At 35.8% G+C, this 22,142-nt stretch overlaps 1 protein-coding gene across 1 annotated transcript in view; it reads left to right on the top strand.

Annotated features, from left to right (window-relative positions):
• Pdss2 (Decaprenyl diphosphate synthase subunit 2) overlaps window positions 1-22,142 on the top strand; it is a 43,412-nt gene that overhangs the window by 17,625 nt on the left and 3,645 nt on the right. Inside the window, exons 3-4 of the mRNA XM_072540534.1 lie at window positions 20,896-21,204; window positions 21,272-21,499. Coding sequence (XP_072396635.1) covers window positions 20,896-21,204; window positions 21,272-21,499 — 537 coding nt within the window. The remainder of the gene's footprint in view (window positions 1-20,895; window positions 21,205-21,271; window positions 21,500-22,142) is intronic.

The raw sequence follows: 22,142 nt of genomic DNA on the forward strand, positions 1-22,142 counted from the left end.
TTTGGGTATATGAACCATTCCCTCACTACCAAAGATTCGAACATGACTTACATCAGACTTTTTACTATAGAAGAGTTCATATGGTGTTCTACCTTCAAGAGCTCTGACCACAGATCTGTTCCTTAAGTATGCAGCAGTATTGATGGCTTCAGCCCAAAACTGCTTAGGAAAATCTGCATCGAATAGTAAGCACCTCGCCTTCTCCACCAGGGTACGATTCATTCTCTCCGAAGTACCATTCTGCTCTGGGGTGTAAGGATTTGATTTTTGATGTGTTATACCATTACTACTTAAAAAAGCTTCAAAGTCAGCACTACAAAATTCTCCTCCGTTGTCAGACCTAAAACATTTGATTTTGTGCCCTTTTTGGTTCTCAACTAGCAATTTAAATTCCTTAAACTTATCTAGAGCTTCACTTTTGTATTTTAAAAAATAAACAAAAACCATCTTACTCAAGTCATCTTCAAGAACCAAAAAATATCTAGATCCTCCGATGGACATCATCTCCATGGGACCACATAAATCACCATGCACAACCTCGAGCAATTCTGCAGCACTATTTCCACTACTCTTGAATGGCAACCGAGTCTTCTTTCCCTCACAGCACACTTGCACATATTATGTAAACTTGCCCGCCCATATAGTTCAAGCCCTCAACTGCTCCGTCCCTCATTATACCCAAATCTCTAAAGTTGATGTGACCAAAACGTCTATGCCACAAATCACAACAGTCCTGAGCATACATAGAGAACGCCTATGGCTGAGACTTGACAAAATTAAGTCTATACACTTGATTAATCAAATCAGCTGTAGCCACACTTGTACCTTTACTATTAAAAATCTCACAACCCTTCTGGTTAAAAACAACCTTGTTACCATTTAAAATCAACTGGCTAACTGACAGTAAATTAATTGTAATATTGGGTACATAATGAACATTTTTAACTACAATGTCAAAGTTTTTATTGCTACTTACTGTAGTTAACTCTACTTCTCCAGCACACAACACTGGCATTTTTTCATTGTTGGCTACTAAAATTTCTTTGAGCTGTATATCCTGGGATGCATTTTTTATCCAGTCATTTCTTTACGTTAAATGCACACTTGCTCCAGAGTCAATATACCAATCTGAATTGTTAAATTTACCATTTAAAAAGACCGCACTAAAAGCACTCTTACCCTCCGGTTTTCTCTGCTGCTTTCGAAAACTCTCAAAATCCCTTTTCAAAACTGGGCACTTGTTTTTGTAATGACCTATTTGTTTACATCCAAAACAAATCACATGTTCTTTATTGTCATTTTTAACACTGTCACCGCCATCTTTGGGATGTTTTCGGAACTTGCCTTGACTGGCAAAAGCACTACCAGTAGATTTCTCGCTGCCCGCGTTCCTACCAGTTCCATCTTTCTGCATATCAATTAACTTGGACTTTATTGCATCCCCTGTAATTTGAATTCCAGAGTGTTCCAGAGCCATTATCATTGGGGTGAATCTGGCAATCCTGCAAGCAACAATGAACCAATCCACTTACTATAGTAGAAACCCTCAATATAGAAGAGTGATTTCATTGTTTAAACGCCGAATATCCTCAAATTTAAATGTACACAGCGGCCCTCGAAAACTGCCTGTTTTCTCGATTGCAATTTGCGTTTCCTCATAAGAAATTACAGAATATATAAAGTAGTATATTTATTTATGCTTCTCTATAATAGACTTGACCAGAAGTTGTCGTACAGTGTAGCCAATTCTTGTTCACAAGTAGTAATTATGGTCATACAAAACCTGTATTCTTCCACGCAGCGATTATTACTGTCATAAAAATACAAAAAACATGATTTTTCAATAGTAAAAATTAAGCACAAAATTGTAATGAAATAAATTTTATTTATATGTTCCGTTTCGTTACATATTTAAATTTATAAAATAAAAGACATGCCGTAAAACTAGTTTTTATTATTTTTTCGCCGAAGAAATGGTTCATTGGCGTTTCTATGGGTAGTGCATTTTGTGAGTATATTTTATGTGATAAGTTTGTAAACTTATTGTTGTCAATACTGTATTGTAGTATTGATAAAACGTGTTGTTGATAATAAGAGTGTTATAGTTTGTCGTTTTATAGTAAATTTTTAGTTATATTCTTATACAGAATTGTTGAAATGTATATTATATTATATATCTGTGTATATACTATATAAGTATATACAGTATATACACAGATTATTGAAATACAATGGAAGAAAAACCGAGTTGTTCCAAGAGAAGACAGCAAAATTCTGATGTTGATTCCAAAAATCAAAAGCCGCAAAAGAGACGGAAAATGTTAACGTCCGAAGAGAAGGTAATGATACGAAACGTTTATGAAGGAATTGTCGGCAGAAAAATGGCATTAAATGTTAGCCAAGCGGTCGACATTTGCAGCAGTTTAACAAAAGTATCCGTTAGCTGTATTTATCGTGTACTTAAAAATACATCGGAAAATAAAAAGCAAGAAAAAGGTAAAACTAGAGGTAGGAAAAGCATTGTTTTCGATGACGAGACAAGGAATATTATACGTCGAAAAATTCATTCATTTTATTTTCGGAGTGAAATTCCAACACTGAAAAAAATTTCTCAAGAGCTTAAAAACGATGACTCTTTACCCAAGATATCTCGTAGGGTCTTAATCAGAACCATGCGCGAAATGAACTTTCGATATGTAAAACGCAACAGAAAAGGTATGCTATTAGAAAAAAATGAAATTATTCTGTGGAGAAGAAAATATTTAGAAGAAATACGAAAAATTCGCAGCACTGGACGCAAAATATATTATTTGGATGAAACCTGGATTAACGAAGGTCATACAGTTGGAAAAATTTGGCAAGATTTAAATGTCAAAAGTAAACGCGAAGCATTTTTAGAAGGCTGGTCTACAGGATTAAAAGCTCCATCAGGAAAGGGACGGAGTTTAATCATCACCCATATAGGAAGTGATACAGGGTTCCTTGATGATGTTTTGCTTCAATTTAAGTCGAAAAAAACAGGTGATTATCATAAAGAAATGACTTCCGAAGTATTTGAGCGCTGGTTTAAGAGAATCTTACCAAAATTGGAATCTGGGTCTGTGGTTGTTATGGACAATGCGCCATATCATAGCCGCAGACTAGAAATTACCGACGACGGCATGGCGGAAAGGGAGAATTCAAGAATGGCTTACAGAAAAGGGGATTGCATACGAATAATCAATGCTCAAAATTCAACTACTTGACATTGCACGGTTAAGGAAAAGTGTATATCTTAAATATGTTGTGGATGAAACTGCAAAAGATTATGGTGTCAAAGTTCTACGTCTACCACCTTATCATTGCGAACTTAATCCCATTCAACTTATCTGGGCGCAAGTGAAAGGAAAAGTAGCACGCAATAACAAAACGCTCAAATTAAACGAAGTTAAGGAACTTTTGATTCAAGCAACTCATTCAAGCAAGCCATGTAACTCCAGAGAAATGGGCTAAATGTATAGGCCACATAATTAAAGAAGAATATCGTAAGTGGGAACTTGACACTCATGTCAAAGTTTTACTATAGCCAATTATAATTACACCAGGTGAAGATAATGACAGCGATAGCAGCACTGCATCTTCAGATTTAGACAGCGAATAATATTTTCTAATAATTTAGTAGGAACATCAGCATAAAAAAACCAAAAATAAAAAAAAAAACGAGAAGAACATAGTAAGTGTGTATAGTGTTTGTGTTTAAATAGAATAGTACAATGTTTTGTTACATCCAAAATTATTTTTATTTTGTTTTTATAGAATTTTATTTTGTTTTATAGGATTTTATTTTGTTTTGTTTTATACTGTTTAAGTGTTTTGTTTATTTTATTTAATGGGACAATATGGCTCTTGGCGAACACCCATTTAAAAAAAAAGTGACGCGCCACAATACATACCTCTCGGGTGGTGTGAAAACTGTCTTAAAATTTGTTTTAAAAAAATTTCATTGTGTAACTCTTTAAGGACGGGTCACGTCAAAAGACGTTTTAGCGTAACTTCCGCGACAGCCTGGTGTCATCAGTAAGCTTTCTGCAAAATTACTTGTTTTTTATAGCTTTTTGTTTGTGACATTCTGTATTTTTAGGAGACTGTATGGAATAAGCCACAAAATATTTATTTATAGGTTTAATTTACTGATTTTTCGATCTCTATATAAAGACATCGTTTTCAAATATACAAGTGATAGTAATATTTATTTTTCTATGGCTTTTTGCTTGCCGTTCTGTATATTTAGAAATAATGTTGGGAATAAGTAACAATATATTTAATTGAAATGTTTAATTTACTGACGTTTCGATCTCTATATAAAGAGATCGTTTTCAAATATACAAATGATAGCAATATTTATTTTTCTGTGGCTTTTTGCTTGTGGCATTCCGTATTTCAGGGAGAATGTTGAAAATAAGTCACAATACATCTATTTACATGTTTATTTTACTGACGTTTCGATCTCTATTACAGAGACCGCTTTTAAAGTTAAGAAAAAAAAAAGAAAATAATATAAGAATATATAAATATATAATAATAAACAAATAAAATAAATATAACTATAATTTATATCTTTGAAAACAGTCCTTGGATATAGAGATGGAAACTTCAGTAAAAACCTGCAGATAAATATATTGTGGCCTATTTTGAACAATAATATTTAAACAATATAATATAATTACGTTTAAATAAAAGTGGGTGTATGCCACTGGATTTTCATACGTCTTTCCCCACTTCTACGCCTTCAAACGATGACTCACTCTCCCAAATAGTGAAATTAGAGTTTAGTAATTTCGAATCCACTCCGAGTTAATTTCTGGGCTGTTTCAATCATCTGCCCTATATAATTCTCCATACTGTCACAATTATCCAACCGCAAACTTATGAGAATCCTAAGTAATCGTGTAAAACTTTTCTCGCCATACAGTTTTTTTAATGTTATCCACACATCCAATGCCGTTGCCGCCTCTCGAATATGCACATAAATGGATGGATCAATGGATAAACATAGCTTTGCCCTCGCTTTATTCTGCGTGTCTGCATTTGTTTCACCATTTTCTTCCAGGCATTTCGATAAACCGTCAAGCACAAAAACGTTTTCAATCGCAAAAGACCAATCATCATAGTTCTCGCGACCCATTAATTTGGGCACACTGGCTAAATAATTTGTAGCCGCCATTTTCAGTCCACAAAACAAACTGCGAATATCACTCGACCCTACGTGACTACGTTACCAACAAAAACTGATACCTTCAGGTTATAGAATTTTAAAACTGAATGCTGGGGCCATAACCTCTTGAAAATTATAGTGGAAGTGAGGATTTTCTGGGGTACATTGAAATAACAAACGCCATGTTTCGTTCGATAGCAACGAGTTCATCTTTATTTTAATAATCAATATTGGCAACACGCCATACACCGAGTGTTTACAAAAATTAATACAAAGATGGCGCTACATGTATTAAAGTACCTTTTTTGATACATCACAATCAAGATTAGGCATTTTACTACAATCCTAAAAAATCAATTTAGTGATTGGACGGTCAAATTTAGTTATTGGACAGGCGTAATTAAATCCGAATTAAAATACTCATTACTCTAAGCGATCTACTTATAGGGACTATAAGTGCCTTTACTACACCCTTTATAGGGTGTAACACTCTATAAAATAACACGTAGTTTTGAAAAAAAAGTCAGAGCAGATGTTTAACACAATGCTTAAATTACACTTCACTCACATAACCTAAAAATATTTACCGCCAAAATCACAGAACCTGTTAAAGGCAGAACATATACATAAGAATGTAGGTAATATAGATACGAGTAGTGCCACCTAGTGAAATATACTCTTGTTAGCACTTGCAGAAATCTTATAATCGTAAGTTAACACTGTAATGTCCAATAACTGTCTTATGTCTAATAACTGTCGTTTTACCCTATATTGCAACTAAAAACACAACTACTTAATTTATTTATTACTAGACAATACAACATTTTAGACTGAAACTTACAATGAAATTTCCCTCAGTAAAACACAGGTTTAAATTAAATAAAAATATATTCGAAAAAAATAAATAACAAAATAAAATTAGATCCTAGGTAATATATAATATATAATATATATTAATATATAATAAATAAAAATTAAAACGTCAATCCTGGTCACCATGGTATCCACGGAGGTATGACCCACTGTTTAATATCTGCGAAAAATAAAATACTATTAATGATATAAAATCTAAACGGCAATGACGCTGTGAATAATACATACAGAACACAGACGATAGGAAACAGGTCAAAGGATTAGAGATGGAACGGGCCAATCAACACTCGGCCCGGAGAGGAGAGGACGGTGTCCAATCAGTACTTGGACACAGGAGAGATTAGGTGTGTCTCAGATGAATACTCCAAGACCGGGTACGGAACTGCCACTAGATCAATACTCTGGCAGAAGCGGTTGGCTTCAGTCAATACCCTTGGGTCAGTGGAGTTGTTGTCAGATCAATACTCCGACAGAACTCTGGTTTCTCTTCAACATTTAATGTTCATTTGGCAGGAAGGGGTAAGGATATCTTTATTACGAAAGGAGTGAACATTTTTGTACCCGTTTAGGATTGGTTGATCCTCTTCAGGCTTAAGTTTTAATATATTGTGTATAGCAGTACAAAAGCAAACAGTCCTAGAATCCACTGGGGTTTAGCGTTGACTTCTAAATGGAGCATCATGGAGGTTGTCGAGATGGAGTCATTATTTGAACCAGAGGTGAAAGGCTTGTCTGGATTTAGATGTTCTTTCCAGAGTGAATGTGTGTGTTTTTTGAGCTAGATGCGACAGAGTTGGGTCTCTAGTGACTATTGTTCCTGTGTTATTTTCGAGCATATACTCGACCACAAAACCAGTGTATTGCACTGTAATTTTGTGGTTGAGCGCGCTCGACAATACAGGCGACTCAGCTTTCGAGAGTCAACTTGTTGCATTTTGCCAAGTGTGTGTGTGTGTGTGTGTGTGTGTGTGTGTGTGTGTGTGTGTGTGTGTGTGTGTGTGTGTGTGTGTGTGTGTGTGTGTGTGTGTGTGTGTGTGTGTGTGTGTGTGTGTGTGTGTGTGTGTGTGTGTGTGTGTGTGTGTGTGTGTGTGTGTGTGTGTGTGTGTGTGTGTGTGTGTGTGTGTGTGTGTGTGTGTGTGTGTGTGTGTGTGTGTGTGTGTGTGTGTGTGTGTGTGTGTGTGTGTGTGTGTGTGTGTGTGTGTGTGTGTGTGTGTGTGTGTGTGTGTGTGTGTGTGTGTGTGTGTGTGTGTGTGTGTGTGTGTGTGTGTGTGTGTGTGTGTGTGTGTGTGTGTGTGTGTGTGTGTGTGTGTGTGTGTGTGTGTGTGTGTGTGTGTGTGTGTGTGTGTGTGTGTGTGTGTGTGTGTGTGTGTGTGTGTGTGTGTGTGTGTGTGTGTGTGTGTGTGTGTGTGTGTGTGTGTGTGTGTGTGTGTGTGTGTGTGTGTGTGTGTGTGTGTGTGTGTGTGTGTGTGTGTGTGTGTGTGTGTGTGTGTGTGTGTGTGTGTGTGTGTGTGTGTGTGTGTGTGTGTGTGTGTGTGTGTGTGTGTGTGTGTGTGTGTGTGTGTGTGTGTGTGTGTGTGTGTGTGTGTGTGTGTGTGTGTGTGTGTGTGTGTGTGTGTGTGTGTGTGTGTGTGTGTGTGTGTGTGTGTGTGTGTGTGTGTGTGTGTGTGTGTGTGTGTGTGTGTGTGTGTGTGTGTGTGTGTGTGTGTGTGTGTGTGTGTGTGTGTGTGTGTGTGTGTGTGTGTGTGTGTGTGTGTGTGTGTGTGTGTGTGTGTGTGTGTGTGTGTGTGTGTGTGTGTGTGTGTGTGTGTGTGTGTGTGTGTGTGTGTGTGTGTGTGTGTGTGTGTGTGTGTGTGTGTGTGTGTGTGTGTGTGTGTGTGTGTGTGTGTGTGTGTGTGTGTGTGTGTGTGTGTGTGTGTGTGTGTGTGTGTGTGTGTGTGTGTGTGTGTGTGTGTGTGTGTGTGTGTGTGTGTGTGTGTGTGTGTGTGTGTGTGTGTGTGTGTGTGTGTGTGTGTGTGTGTGTGTGTGTGTGTGTGTGTGTGTGTGTGTGTGTGTGTGTGTGTGTGTGTGTGTGTGTGTGTGTGTGTGTGTGTGTGTGTGTGTGTGTGTGTGTGTGTGTGTGTGTGTGTGTGTGTGTGTGTGTGTGTGTGTGTGTGTGTGTGTGTGTGTGTGTGTGTGTGTGTGTGTGTGTGTGTGTGTGTGTGTGTGTGTGTGTGTGTGTGTGTGTGTGTGTGTGTGTGTGTGTGTGTGTGTGTGTGTGTGTGTGTGTGTGTGTGTGTGTGTGTGTGTGTGTGTGTGTGTGTGTGTGTGTGTGTGTGTGTGTGTGTGTGTGTGTGTGTGTGTGTGTGTGTGTGTGTGTGTGTGTGTGTGTGTGTGTGTGTGTGTGTGTGTGTGTGTGTGTGTGTGTGTGTGTGTGTGTGTGTGTGTGTGTGTGTGTGTGTGTGTGTGTGTGTGTGTGTGTGTGTGTGTGTGTGTGTGTGTGTGTGTGTGTGTGTGTGTGTGTGTGTGTGTGTGTGTGTGTGTGTGTGTGTGTGTGTGTGTGTGTGTGTGTGTGTGTGTGTGTGTGTGTGTGTGTGTGTGTGTGTGTGTGTGTGTGATTTAACCCAACAGTGACGGACGCTACCATTTCGGTGTTACTTGGCTCCGTCAATCACTTAGATTTTCCCCGTCCGACCACAGATCACGTGTTAAGTAACGGAGGCTGTTAAAAAGGACCCCTTTCACTGTTGGATTAGTGTGTGTGTGTGTGTGTGTGTGTGATTTGTGTGAATATGTTTAAGTGTTAAATGTGTGCGAGTCTGAGTCGGCAAAGGCCAGAACCGTGTTCTCTAGTTACCATTGTCCTGCAAGCCGATTTTACGATTGCGATCAACTTCAGAACTAGTGTATTGCACTAAAATTCTGTTATTGATCGCTTTCGCTAACGACCAAGCCTCGTCGGAGTTCGATAGAAGGTTCTAGCAGTTACCGGCTCAGGTGAGAAAATAGTTGCAGCTATTTTCTCAGTGACGAACAGGTATCGTTGAGTAGTGAGATTGGGAAACTGCAAAAAACCAATCTCTCCCTGTCCGGGGTAGGAAAAGGAATTGGAAATTAAAGGTAGGTTCGATAGGCTAGTGAAGTAGCCTCGAGGATGTCAGCGTATTCTCCCGGAAGTTCGACACTGCATGTCTGCATTAGGATGGACGGGATGTGAAGTTTTTTATGTTTTGGCTTCCGGGATTTTATGTGACCGCGGAAAGAGCAAGAACTTTTTAAAGTGTTTTTGGTGTTGGAAGGGAGGCCATTGATAGTTCTGAGTGTAAAATTTTTGTTGAGAGATTTTATTCTCTCAAACATTGGAGTGACATTGGCTGTTTGATGGATTTCACGGGATGGGAAATACCAAACTTTTCTGCAGGCGCTACGCAGAATTTTGCGCTCCGTAGCGATTAGCTTTTTCTTTTGATAATCTTTTAGAAGGCAATATAAGTTAGACTTATACTCTATAACGGGTCGAATGAATATTTTGTAAGTCTGGATGAGAGTTTTTGTGTTCGTTTTTCCGAATGTTCGTGTAAGTGGTACTAGGAGTCGGGCTCGGTTCCTGACCCTATCTAAAGTTACCTTTAGATCAGGTTCCCAGCTTAGTGTCCTAGTGAATAGGCCGCCCAGCTAGGAAGCTGTTGGGCTAGTAGCGAGAATTTGTCTCATCAAATACAGGGGGAATTGATCATCGTTACTGCGAATGACTCCAGACGATGATGTTGGGCTGCGGAATACACCTGTGTTTTAACAGCGTTTAAAGTAACTCTCCACTTATTACACCATTCTTCGATGCCGTTTAAAAGAGTTTGTACTCTTCTAAAGGTTCTCTTGGGAAAATAGCCGTTTGCTGTGGTAAGGAGGGCGGTGTCATCTGTGTCAGGTTTCTCGTGCGGCTGCTGCTCTTTTATACGGTCGAAGGTCTTCCATCTCCTCTAGAGCACATCGATGGAGGGGGAACTTCTGGTAGGATGCGTGGTAACCTCTAGTGTGGTAACAAAGTTAATTTAAAAAATTACAGAGAAACGGTTTGTTCATATTGAAATTTGGAAAATGAGTAAAAGTATTTAGGATTGGAGCTTGTTGTATTTATAAAGAGCTTGTGACAGAAAAGTGTTGTTTAGTTAGAAAATTATGAAGATCACAAAATTTAATTAGTAGATCTCCAACCAAAAAATTCCTGGGATATGAAAACGATTGAGAGAATTAAATTTTTAAGAAAGTTATAATTGTCTGAAATAGGAAGCGTTCGAAGAATCAGAAATCAATATAAATAGAAAATAATATAGAAAAACATCAATTAGCAAATATATTTAGATCATAAAGAGGTCAATAAAGGTGGATGCAGGGGTGAAATGGTTAAATCTAGTTTGTAGAAGTGATGGAAAAGTTTACATAGGAGATTTAAGACTATATAAAGAAAATTGTTTTGTTGTGTGTTTAGTTAGTTATTTTTATAGGTTGTGAAATAGTTTTAAGACAAGAATGAATAGTTGAATGAGAGGAAGGTTTAGATAGAATATTATATAGCATCTGTAAAGAAAACTAAAATTGTATAGGTAAACAGAGTCATTGATGTAATAAAGTGTTCCGATTAAATTTCAAATTGGACAGGAAAAAATTTTGACGGAAAAATTATACGACGGGCAGTAAAATTTAATAATAATTGGGAAATGGAGAACGCCTATTCAACTATGGGAAAGAACATTTTGTTAGACATGGTATTATAAGACAAAAAATATCGCAACAACATGTATGAACTTATGTACGCATTTATAGAGTAACCGAAAATTGTGTAAACAGAATCATTGATGTAATAAATTATTACGAACTAATTTCAATTTATACATAAAAATTGATGGAAAAAACATAAAAGGAGTTCAAAATTTTGTTAGAAATGCTCTTATAAAACAAAAAATATCGCAACAAAATTTATATACTTATATACTTCTTGTTGTAGACAGTAACAATACAAAAATAGAATGCACATATAGACCTAAACTTTTTTATAATTAACCCGAAAACATTTAAGGAACAATTTATTAACTTCTTTGGTAATTAGTAGCCGATTAGATTTTATGATTATTAACAGATCATAAAATAATTTAAATGAATATCTTTTATTTTCTTTTATTTTATTTTATTTTATTTCTCAATACCTAACCTAAAGGTGAACTAAATATATTAAATAAATAGTCATAGAAAAAATAAAACGTTTATTACAATGTTTAACCACACATAAAATCACCTAATGGGATGTCTTAGAAACTAAGTAATATATGATATTCAAATTAACTCCGCCATTTAAGGAAATATTAAAAATACTTAAGCAGATTTTAATTATTTTCTTAATTGTTTTTATATACATTTTGTATAAAAACTTTGATTTTTAACCAATTTTTGTTGTCCATTACTTTTTTAAACTTTTTCGTGAACTCATCACATTCTAGTCTATTAGGGGTTCTCTTTACTTTGATATGTTTTTTAAAGTACTTTAATGTTACTTCCTTTTGTTCATTATTCCACGGGACGACTTTTCTGATACTTTTCTTTTTTGATTTTCGTACAAACGTTTTAATTAGTATGTTATCTGCATTGCTATTACTGGTTGACATTTCACTGACATTTACTGACATTTCTTACTGACATTTCAGAACCATTGCTATTTACTAAATCATCCAACATATCATGTTCACTCTCATCACGCCATGATAATTAAATTCCAGAAGATTTTCTTCCATAATTATATCTATGGCATCTATAGATTTTCCTTTGTATTGATCTGCTTCGTCTTTTTCCATAGCCATCAACAGCTTGAATATTTTAGCTGTTTGATAAACATCATCTGGGAGGCGATAGGAGCTTCGATGAACACCAGGTGTATAACCCATAAATGCTGCTAATTGCTCAATTTCTCCTTCTGATAAATTAAATAATTGTAATAAAGTTGCCAGATGTTTTCGCAATCGGTTCGATATGATTGATGACGGATTTTGTGTACAACATAATTTAGAGTGTTTTCTTAAAACTTTATATCCAATTAGATCAGTATTACAATTAGCTGTTGCAAAAAGATACGGATAGTTTTTGGGGACAAAACAACTTCGAATCTTCAATATTATGTTAATATGTTCTTGTATGTCAGAGTGGAATAAAAGGGGAATTCCTTTTTCTCGTTGTCCTCGGATAACAACTCTTTTTGTAACAATTTCTTTGTTGCTTTTATATTTTCTTGTCTCTGGACACATCCCATCCGTGACAGCCTCTAACCTTTTACAAATCCTACAATATCGTGACCTTAATTTCGTAGTTTCTTTTGATTTTCCAAGTACCGTCCTTCTCTTGCACCATACCATATGCTTTTCTCATTATATTTCTCTCGAATGTCTTTAGTTGCTCTTCATCTTTTTTGTCACTACTCAGGTCCCACATCCATAGGTTACTATGGATCTAATTAATGTCCTGTAATTAGATCTGTTTTTATTCTTTGTCTAATAATTTCGATGTCATCTATCTTTTATTAGCATAGTATGTACGATTCCAAGGCATCCACACGTTCGATGGAGTGTTTCATCAGATGGAGTTGAAAACAAAGTGTGCAAACTGAAATATTATACCATTGGTTTAGTCAAACTGACAGTCAATGGGAAAACCATAAAATTGAAAATGTTATTAAAAAAGTTAAAAAATTAAAATTAAAAATGAAAATTAAATTAAAAAAATTAAAAAGCATTACTCAAGACCAACTGACCAACTGGCCAACAGTAGATGTTAAAATATACAACTGTGGAAATTGTATATCTAAATGACGAAAAGATAAGTTGTTGATGATTGAAATGCTAATATTTATTAAAGAACGAAATTGATAAAACTTAAGCCTATAATCTAAATATGATATAATCAGTGTAGGAAATCTAAACAGTCGAGCTGGGTCCTCAACGAGGTGAAGCTGCAATAAAATGTTTAAACATTGGACTGAACCAGTGGTATATATGCGTCTATATTCTTTGATAATACCTCAGTTTGCACACTTGTTTTTAACTTTGATTTTTATTTTTAAATATTTCATATTTCAATTTCTCCTTTTTATAGTATTGGTAGTACTTGGTAGATCTTCTTAGTGTACTCAACTAACCACTCTCTAGCAGATTGTTTTAGTCTAGTTCGTACATGCACACTCTGTGTCCACTACATTTACCCCAAAACTAACAACTAAGTTATCACTGACATGTTTGAGTGTGAGGACTGGATTATAAAGTCTACATATAGTAATTAATATATAATTGCATATTTTATCTGTTGGCTTCTCGTATATTAGTGGTCAGTTTTACTTTTGGTCAATGTTCAGTTTACCGTAGAATTTTTGAAATGTGCAGATATCTCTTATTGTAACTGTCCGTCTAAGTTGTCATATGTCAGACGTCACTTTAACATTTCTGTTAAGACCTTAGACAAGGAAAGAGAGGGGACGCGTAATCGTATGGAATTGTCTGAAGCCAAACCGGCACCAGAAAGGTTGCCAGATCATATTTTTTTTTTCAGTAGATTGAGAATAATGGAGATATATATATATATATATATATATATATATATATATATATACATATATATATATATATATATATATATATATATATATATATATATATATATATATATATATATATATATATATATATATATATATTCATCATCATAAGTGGCTCGACAATCCGTTGTGGATCTTGGCCTGCTCACAAAGAAGTCGCCACTCCTGTCGATTCCTGGCAACTTCCCTCCATCTTCTAACCCCTAGAATCTGTAGGTCTTCTTCCACATCATCAATCCATCTCATTCGTGGTCGTCCTCTGCTTCTTGTGCCCTCTGGTTGTGAAAATGTTAATCTCTTCGTGTATTCGTGATCTGACATCCTAGCAATGTGTCCAGCCCATCTAAGTCTCTGCACTTTAACGAATTTCACAATATCTGGATCGGTGTATAACTGATACAGTTCAAAGTTGTATCTTCGACGCCATAGCCCATTTTCATTTACGGCCCCAAAAATCTTTCTAAGAATTTTTCTCTCAAAAATACCAAGAAGTCTTTTATCATTTTGAGATAAGATCCACGTTTCAGCCCCATATATCAAAACTGGTCTTATTAAGGTCCTGTATATATTAAGCTTTAGTGCACGTTTTATATTTTTATTTTTTAAATGTCTCTGGAGGCCGTGAACAGTTCTGTTTGCTATTGCTATGCGTCTTTTTATTTCGTCGCTTGTCGTGTTTGTTGCGTTTACTAGCGATCCAAGATATGTAAATTCTTTGACTTGCTCAAAGGTATGGTTGTTAATTTGGATTCTTTGTTGGATATTTCGAGGGTTTTTAGAAACCAACATATATTTGGTTTTTTCCTCGTTTACCGCAAGTCCTAATTCACTTGCTGCGTCCGCAAGCCTTGTAAAACACTGCACCATGTCTCTCATACTTCTGCCCACTATAACTATATCGTCAGCGAATGCGAGAATTTGCGTCGATTTATTAAAAATAGTTCCATTCATTCTAATATTTAATTGTCTGATTGCCTTTTCCAAGGCAATATTAAAGGGCAGACACGCCAACGCGTCTCCCTGTCTTAGACCATTATTAATGTCAAAGAACGTAGAGTTTTCTCCTTCAATTCTAACGCATGAGCTTACGTTTTGCATTGTTAGGTGGGTCAACTTAACTAACTTAGGTGGGATCCCAAAGTCTATCATTGCATTATATAATGCAGTTCTTTTCACACTGTCATAGGCTGCTTTGAAGTCAATGAAGAGATGGTGTGTTTCTATGTTATATTCTAGGGACTTTTCTAGAATCTGCCTATGTGCTTGAATTTGATGTGTAGTTGACTTTCCAGCAGTAAATCCGCATTGATATTGACCAACAATATCCTTTGTAAAATGTTTAAGTCTTTCAGATAATACATTGCCGAAGATCTTATACGCAGATGCTAACAGAGTAATGCCTCTATAGTTCTTACACTCCAGTTGATCCCCCTTTTTATGCAATGGACATATTATTCCCTTCAGCCACTCTTCTGGTACCCATTCATTCTGCCATATAAGTACTATTAGTTTATGGATTGCTGCAAAAAATTGATCACCACCTTTTTTATACATTTCCGAACAGATGTCATCGATTCCTGGGGCTTTATTGTCTTTGAGTTTTAGGATCGCATCTGACACTTCTCTTCTTGTTGGGTCTTCACTGTGTAGTTGACGTTGTATATTTTGTTCATTTTCTATATTGTACTCTCCTTTAATATCGTTTATATTTAGATGTTCGCTGAAATGTTCTGCCCATCTGTTAAGTCCACTACATTTATCCCAAAACTAACAACTAAGTTATCACTGACATGTTTGAGTGTGAGGACTGGATTATAAAGTCTACATATAGTAATTAATATATAATTGCATATTTTATCTGTTGGCTTCTCGTATATTAGTGGTCAGTTTTACTTTTGGTCAATGTTCGGTTTACCGTAGAATTTTTGAAATGTGCAGATATCTCTTATTGTAACTGTCCGTCTAAGTTGTCATATGTCAGACGTCACTTTAACATTTCTGTTAAGACCTTAGACAAGGAAAGAGAGGGGACGCGTAATCGTATGGAATTGTCTGAAGCCAAACCGGCACCAGAAAGGTTGCCAGATCATATTTTTTTTCAGTAGATTGAGAATAATGGATATATATATATATATATATATATATATATATATATATATATATATATATATATATATATATATATATATATATCAAGAAAAAGATTTTTTTCAAAATTTTAATTGAACACTGACATAATGATCACTTTTTGAACATAATTTTATCATTGCATATTTTTTAGTAGATCGATATAGTGTATCAGTAAATTAAAGTTAAAATCAGTAGATCTAGTGAGAAATCAGTAGATCTAGTGAGAAATCAGTAGACCTAGTAACCCTGCGAGAGGTAGTAATGGGCAACGTACAGGCACCAAACATGGCGGTCATATCGAAATTGGCTTCACTTTACAAAGGTTTGTTAAATGAGTGTTACCTGTCCTTTTTCTTTCCTTGTCCAAAGTTAAGACTAGGAGCCATTCTGTCTCCTGTTGTTGCCCACAATGTAGCATTGAAACAATTTTTAAACTATTTGTTTTTAAAGTTTTTGTGTAAATGTATTTAAATGTTTATAACATTCATTGACGTGCTGGATAGTTAACAATTTTTGACGAAGTAAGTCTAAAACGTTATATAATTTTTATTGACCCATTTCCTTCTAGTTTTTTAGAAGTTTGCTACTTTTCTCTCACTTAAATAAACGCGTCTTGGCTTATTTCAGATGCCCCTGAAGATGCTTCGAGGGCGAAAGTACTTGGGCAAGATTTAATTAAAAAACTGTGCTTGATATCTGCCTTTAATTTGTAAAATTTACATATTCGAGAAATTAACCATATATCATTTTATTAAAATAATGATTATGATCTAGAAGATGAAGTGCGTATGTAGAATCTGTTTTTCTGTTAGTGAAATCCTTTTTGTGTGGCCATACTGCCTTACCATGCTTCATCCTATTTAACGCATCGACAAGTTCATCTCACGCTATCCTTGGTATTACATTGTTATTTGGGATCACGCATCTTCTATCTCTCCTCTGGGGTTTTTCATTTATAAACTTTCTAAAGTACTCATACCATATTTGCTTTATTTCAACATCGGTTTGTAACACTCTTCCATCCTTAATCTGCCACGCGTGAGTCAATAAGCACGAGGTTATTAAGTACGGCAGCTTAGAAATCGTGTCAGAATTGATAGATGCTACAAGCATAATAATACCAATATACAAAAAGAACTAAAACCGACGGATATAATTACAGAGGAATGACGATGTTCCAGTCTACATCAAAATTATTAACAAAAATCTTATAATCACAGAGGTTAATTAACATCGTAGGCATATCAGAAGAACAACAAGGATTCATTATCTACAACCGATGCTATCTTCATATTACGGCAACTAGTAGAGAAGTCGATAGAGTACAATAAACCCCTTTTCCTATACTTTGTGGATCTCACAAAGGCGTTTGAGAGAGTCCAAATGAAAGACGTAATCCAAATTATGAAGCAGAAAAACTCAATGAAAAATACATAGCTCTTTAACATGATCATGGACAAGATAACAAAAAAAAGTAAATAAAACCAATATTGGCTACCAAATGGGTAACGGAGATTTGAATATATTGTGCTATGCGGATGATGCAATAATCTTGGCAGAAAATAAAGATGACTTTCAGCGCCTCCTTCACAAATTTAATATAACAGCACATAATGGTTATAGCCAATGGTTGTAGCCAATAGCCCCATCATATTTAAACTTATGATTAAAAGAGACATAATTGAAGAAGTCATGAAGATGTCGAATGATAGATATACTGCAAATTTTCTGTTGTAACCATGCATTTTGTTTTTTTTGGGGAAATTAATATGTTAAATTTTCTGACGGTTATATTAAATTGGTGCAGCATACGTTGTAAATCATCTTCACTTTGAGAAAGTAGTCGTTGTCTGCATAGCAGATTATTTTAAGTTGTTTTTCTCCCATTTGGTATCCTTTTTTAGTTCTTATTTTTTTTATTATTTCATCCATAACCAGGTTGAACAATAGAGGACTCAGGAAATCTCCCTGTCTTATCCCACTGCCAGCTTCAATAGGGTCGGTTAGTTCTTCTTCTTCTCAGAAAAGAGGGGCAGAGTGTGGAACAGATCACAAACTTGTGGTGGCATGGATGGAATTCCCCTATATCTGGACAAAACAAAAACATACATCGATTGTTACAACGGGAACGACAATAAACGAAAAGAGGCTCAAATTACATCTATTGCAGGAAGAATCAATAAAAGATTTATACAAAAGAAGACTAGACCAAAAACTAGAAGAATTCAGATATGACACGTTAGATGAAATGCATAAACACATAAAAACCTGCCTGATTTCAGCGGCCTTAGAAGATCTTGGAGAAGACGACCAAAGGAACACCCATCAGAATATCAAATTAAGGGAAGACACATTGAAATGCATAAAAGAAAAGAAAAAACTACACATAAAATACCTAAACACCAAAAAACAGGAAGACTTAGACCTATATAGAGCGAAAAACAGAGAGGTAAAGAAAAGAGTAACAAATAAAAAGAACGAACGATGGGAACAAGCATGCACAGAGATAGAACGACATATCGGAGGAACGAGAAATTCAGAATCATGGCGAATATTAAAAGCACTTCAACGAAATAAGACAGAGAAAACCCAGATCGGCAAAATTAGTGAAAACGAGTGGCAAGAATACTACGTAGAACTACTTACAGAAAACCGTCCCCAATTTCAGGAAGAGAATATAGAACATGCAGGAAATGGGGCATACGACCAGATAGAAATAAGCCTGGCAGAAGTTAAGAGAGCAATCAAGACATTGAAGAACAAAAAAGCCAAAGGACCCGGAGGAATACCAAACGAACTAATTAAAAACGGAACGGAAAAGTTATTTCGCATGCTACATAGAATGTTCGAAAGAGGACTAAATGGAGAAGAAATACCTGCGGAATGGACACAAGCATACATCACATCCATACATAAGAAAGGAAACAGGAAAAAATGTGAAAACTATAGAGGAATTAGTATAATATCGTCGGTAGGTAGACTTTACGGGAAAATTATTAAAGAAAAACTAGAAACTGAAATAATAGGAAAAATTGGAGAAGACCAAGCAGGGTTCACAGTAGGAAAATCATGCCTAGATCATACGTACACATTAGAACAACTGATAGAGAAGAAAATGGCAAAAGGTAGACCGGTCCATCTGGCCTTTGTTGATCTAAAGAAAGCATATGACTCAATACCTAGAGTCAAATTATGGGAAGCAATGAATGATCTCGGAATCCGACAAACACTAATAAAAGCAGTTAAAGCACTATACAAAGAAAACAAAGTAGCTATTAAATGTGGAAATAAAGCCTACAATCCATTTAAGACGACAAAAGGACTTCTACAAGGCTGTGCTACGTCCCCTACTCTGTTTAAAATATTCTTGGAAAAGACACTCAAACCATGGAGGAGAAAGTGCGAAGGAATGGGCATACCAGTAAGAGACGAATACCTATACACCTTAAGTTTTGCCGACGATCAAGTAGTCATCGCACAAGATGAAGAAGATCTCAGCTTTATGCTCAGAAAACTAGAAGAAGAATATAAAAACAACGGAATGGAAATAAACTTAGAGAAAACCGAATACCTAACAACAGAAAACAAGGATATGAGAAACCTAGAGATAGACGAGGGAAGACAAATAAATGGAACAGATAAATTCAAGTATTTCGGAACCATAATATCGAACCAGGGAACAACAGAAGAAGATATAAACAACAGACTGAGACAAACAAGAAACTGTATAAGACAACTAAACTCAGTGTTGTGGGATAAGAACATTACGATAAAGACAAAAAAGAGAATATATAACACCCTGACAAGAAGTATCCTGACATATGGGTCCGAAAACTGGACAATAAACAAGAGAAATAGAGGTAGAATAAGAGCAGTAGAAATGGAGTTCCTGAGGAGAAGCTGTAGACTTACAAAAAGAGACAGAATTGAAAACGCAGAGATTAAGCGGAGAATGGGAGTGCAATCAGACATAATCGACTATATAGAGGAGAAGAGACTATCCTGGTACGGCCACGTCAGAAGAGCGGACAGAGGACGCTGGATAAACAAAATCACAGAATGGAGCCCGATTGGAAGAAGAAAGAGAGGAAGACCCCGAAGGTCATTCAGAGATGAAATCGACGAGGCTATGGAGAAAAGAACCCTGCGAGATGGAGACTGGAATGACAGGGAAAATTGGAGAAAACGGTTGAGTGAAGGAAGACAGTGAAAACTGTGGAAATCCTTAGTAGTAGTAGTAGTTCTTCTTCTTACTACTAAACTATTAAGGTTAGTAGTACTTTTACTTTTATTGTGTTGTTTTGGTAGATATTTTCGATCGTTTTGATTATTCCTAGAGGTATCTCTCTTTCGTACAATAAGTAGATAACATCTTTTAATTTGACCCGGTCAAATGCCTTCTTAAGGTCCACGAAACATAGATATGCCGGTCTGTCGTATTCTAATCATTTCTCTTGCACTTGCTTCATTATAAATCTAGCGTCGGTGCATGATCTTCCCATAGGATATCACATGGAGGAGGAAATATATGAGGATAGAGAGCAAAATCCAGATTTATATAACATGTATAAGACCAGTAGTAATATACGCAGAAGAAACAAGAGCTGAAACATCTCCTAGAAAAGATTGATGAGAACTACAAAAATGAAAGTTTTAAGCATCATCAGAGGAATTTCTATCAAAAATATAATAAGGAATGATGATACATTAAGAGAAACTGGAGCCCAGGATGTAGGATATAGTGATATATACACGAGCATCACACCGTAAATGGAGAAATCATGTCGACAGAATGTACCCAAGAAGAATCACGAAATGGGTAAAATCACACAAACTCAATACAAAAACACCACTAGGAAGACCCCGAAGAGGTGGTATGATAGCTGGACATCGACATTACAAGAGCTAGGATTATAAAATTAACAGGATCATATCCTACAAGAAGAAGAAGAAGATGTTATTATATGAATTTAGGTAAATTGTATTAAAATACCACAAGAAAATAGCTTAGAACAATGTTATTATATGACTTATATATTATGTCTTATTTAATGTTTATATAACTTATGTGTAATTAACATTATTTAAGGTGACATGATATCTGGTAACAAGATAGCCCTTCTATCCGGCGACTTCCTCCTAAGTAATAGCTGCGTGGAGCTCGCCAATCTTAAAAATCAAGAACTGGTTGAACTTATGAGTTCCGCTGTCAGGGATTTAGCAGAGGCAGAGTTTGTAGAACCGAGGGATATCCAAAACGCTCCTCTTCCTGCAAGACCAAAGCAAAGTGCAAGAGGATATGAGCAGTTTGTAGATAGCACAATGGAGCCTTTGGTGGTTAGCGAAGCTTTGGGTAACGCTAGAGCTGAATGGACATTGCGACATGTATTGAATGCAGGTAGGCTTATATACAATATTTTTACCCTGAACCCAAAACTTTTATAATATTTTAATATTTTCTTCAGGTAGCCTATTGGGAAAATCTTGTCAAGGAACTTTGAAGTTAGCAGGCCATTCGTATGAACTTCAACAGAAAGGATATCTATTTGGAAAACATTTAGCTCTTGCGTGGCAGGCTTGTCTGGATAGAGAACCATTTTCTCCAGGATCTAGCGCTGCCTTTAGCCTAATTAGTGCTCCCGTTCTGTTTGCCCTTCAACACAATCCTGACATGTATAGTTTAATTGAAAAAGGTAATAGATTAACAAATTTTAGATGTAAGATAAAGTCCAAATCTATAAAAAAATGCAAATAATGGTAAAAGAACATGTCTTATATTTTGATTTAGATTTTATTTTTGAGATTTATAACTTTAAGCTTCCAAGGTCTATAGAGCCAAATCATAAATAAAGATTCCTTATATTTTACTTCCATTTTGTATTTATTGGTACACCTACTACTTTACGTATTCCGTTCTGTCAAATTAAATTAATATTGTCTTCCAAAAAAGCAGTCTTGATGGTCATGTCATTTGCATGTAAAATATCTAGCTCTGTTGGAGTTCCTTTATAAGAGGAGAGATAAGTAGATGTGTTGGATCTTGTGCCACTTTCAAATTGGGTATCTGAGTCAGAAAGTAATAGTCTTCATTTCTTCAGTTTGGCCCATTTGAGAGAATCATAGTTTTCCATGCAGGATAGAGAAGAATGCTACCAGGTGAGGCTTCATATGTCGAAGGACAGCTTTTTTTCATTTACTAAGATTATTTTTTTCTGGTGAATCTTGTAGATGGATTGGACTGGAAAGTGTTATGATATGATATTGTTAGGCAGCCCGGTTGCCTAAGGTGTAGAGACGATCATTATCATCATGATCATGTCATGGTACGATTAACAC

This window comes from Diabrotica undecimpunctata, chromosome 8, assembly GCF_040954645.1.
Source record: "Diabrotica undecimpunctata isolate CICGRU chromosome 8, icDiaUnde3, whole genome shotgun sequence".
Lineage (NCBI taxonomy): Eukaryota > Metazoa > Arthropoda > Insecta > Coleoptera > Chrysomelidae > Diabrotica > Diabrotica undecimpunctata.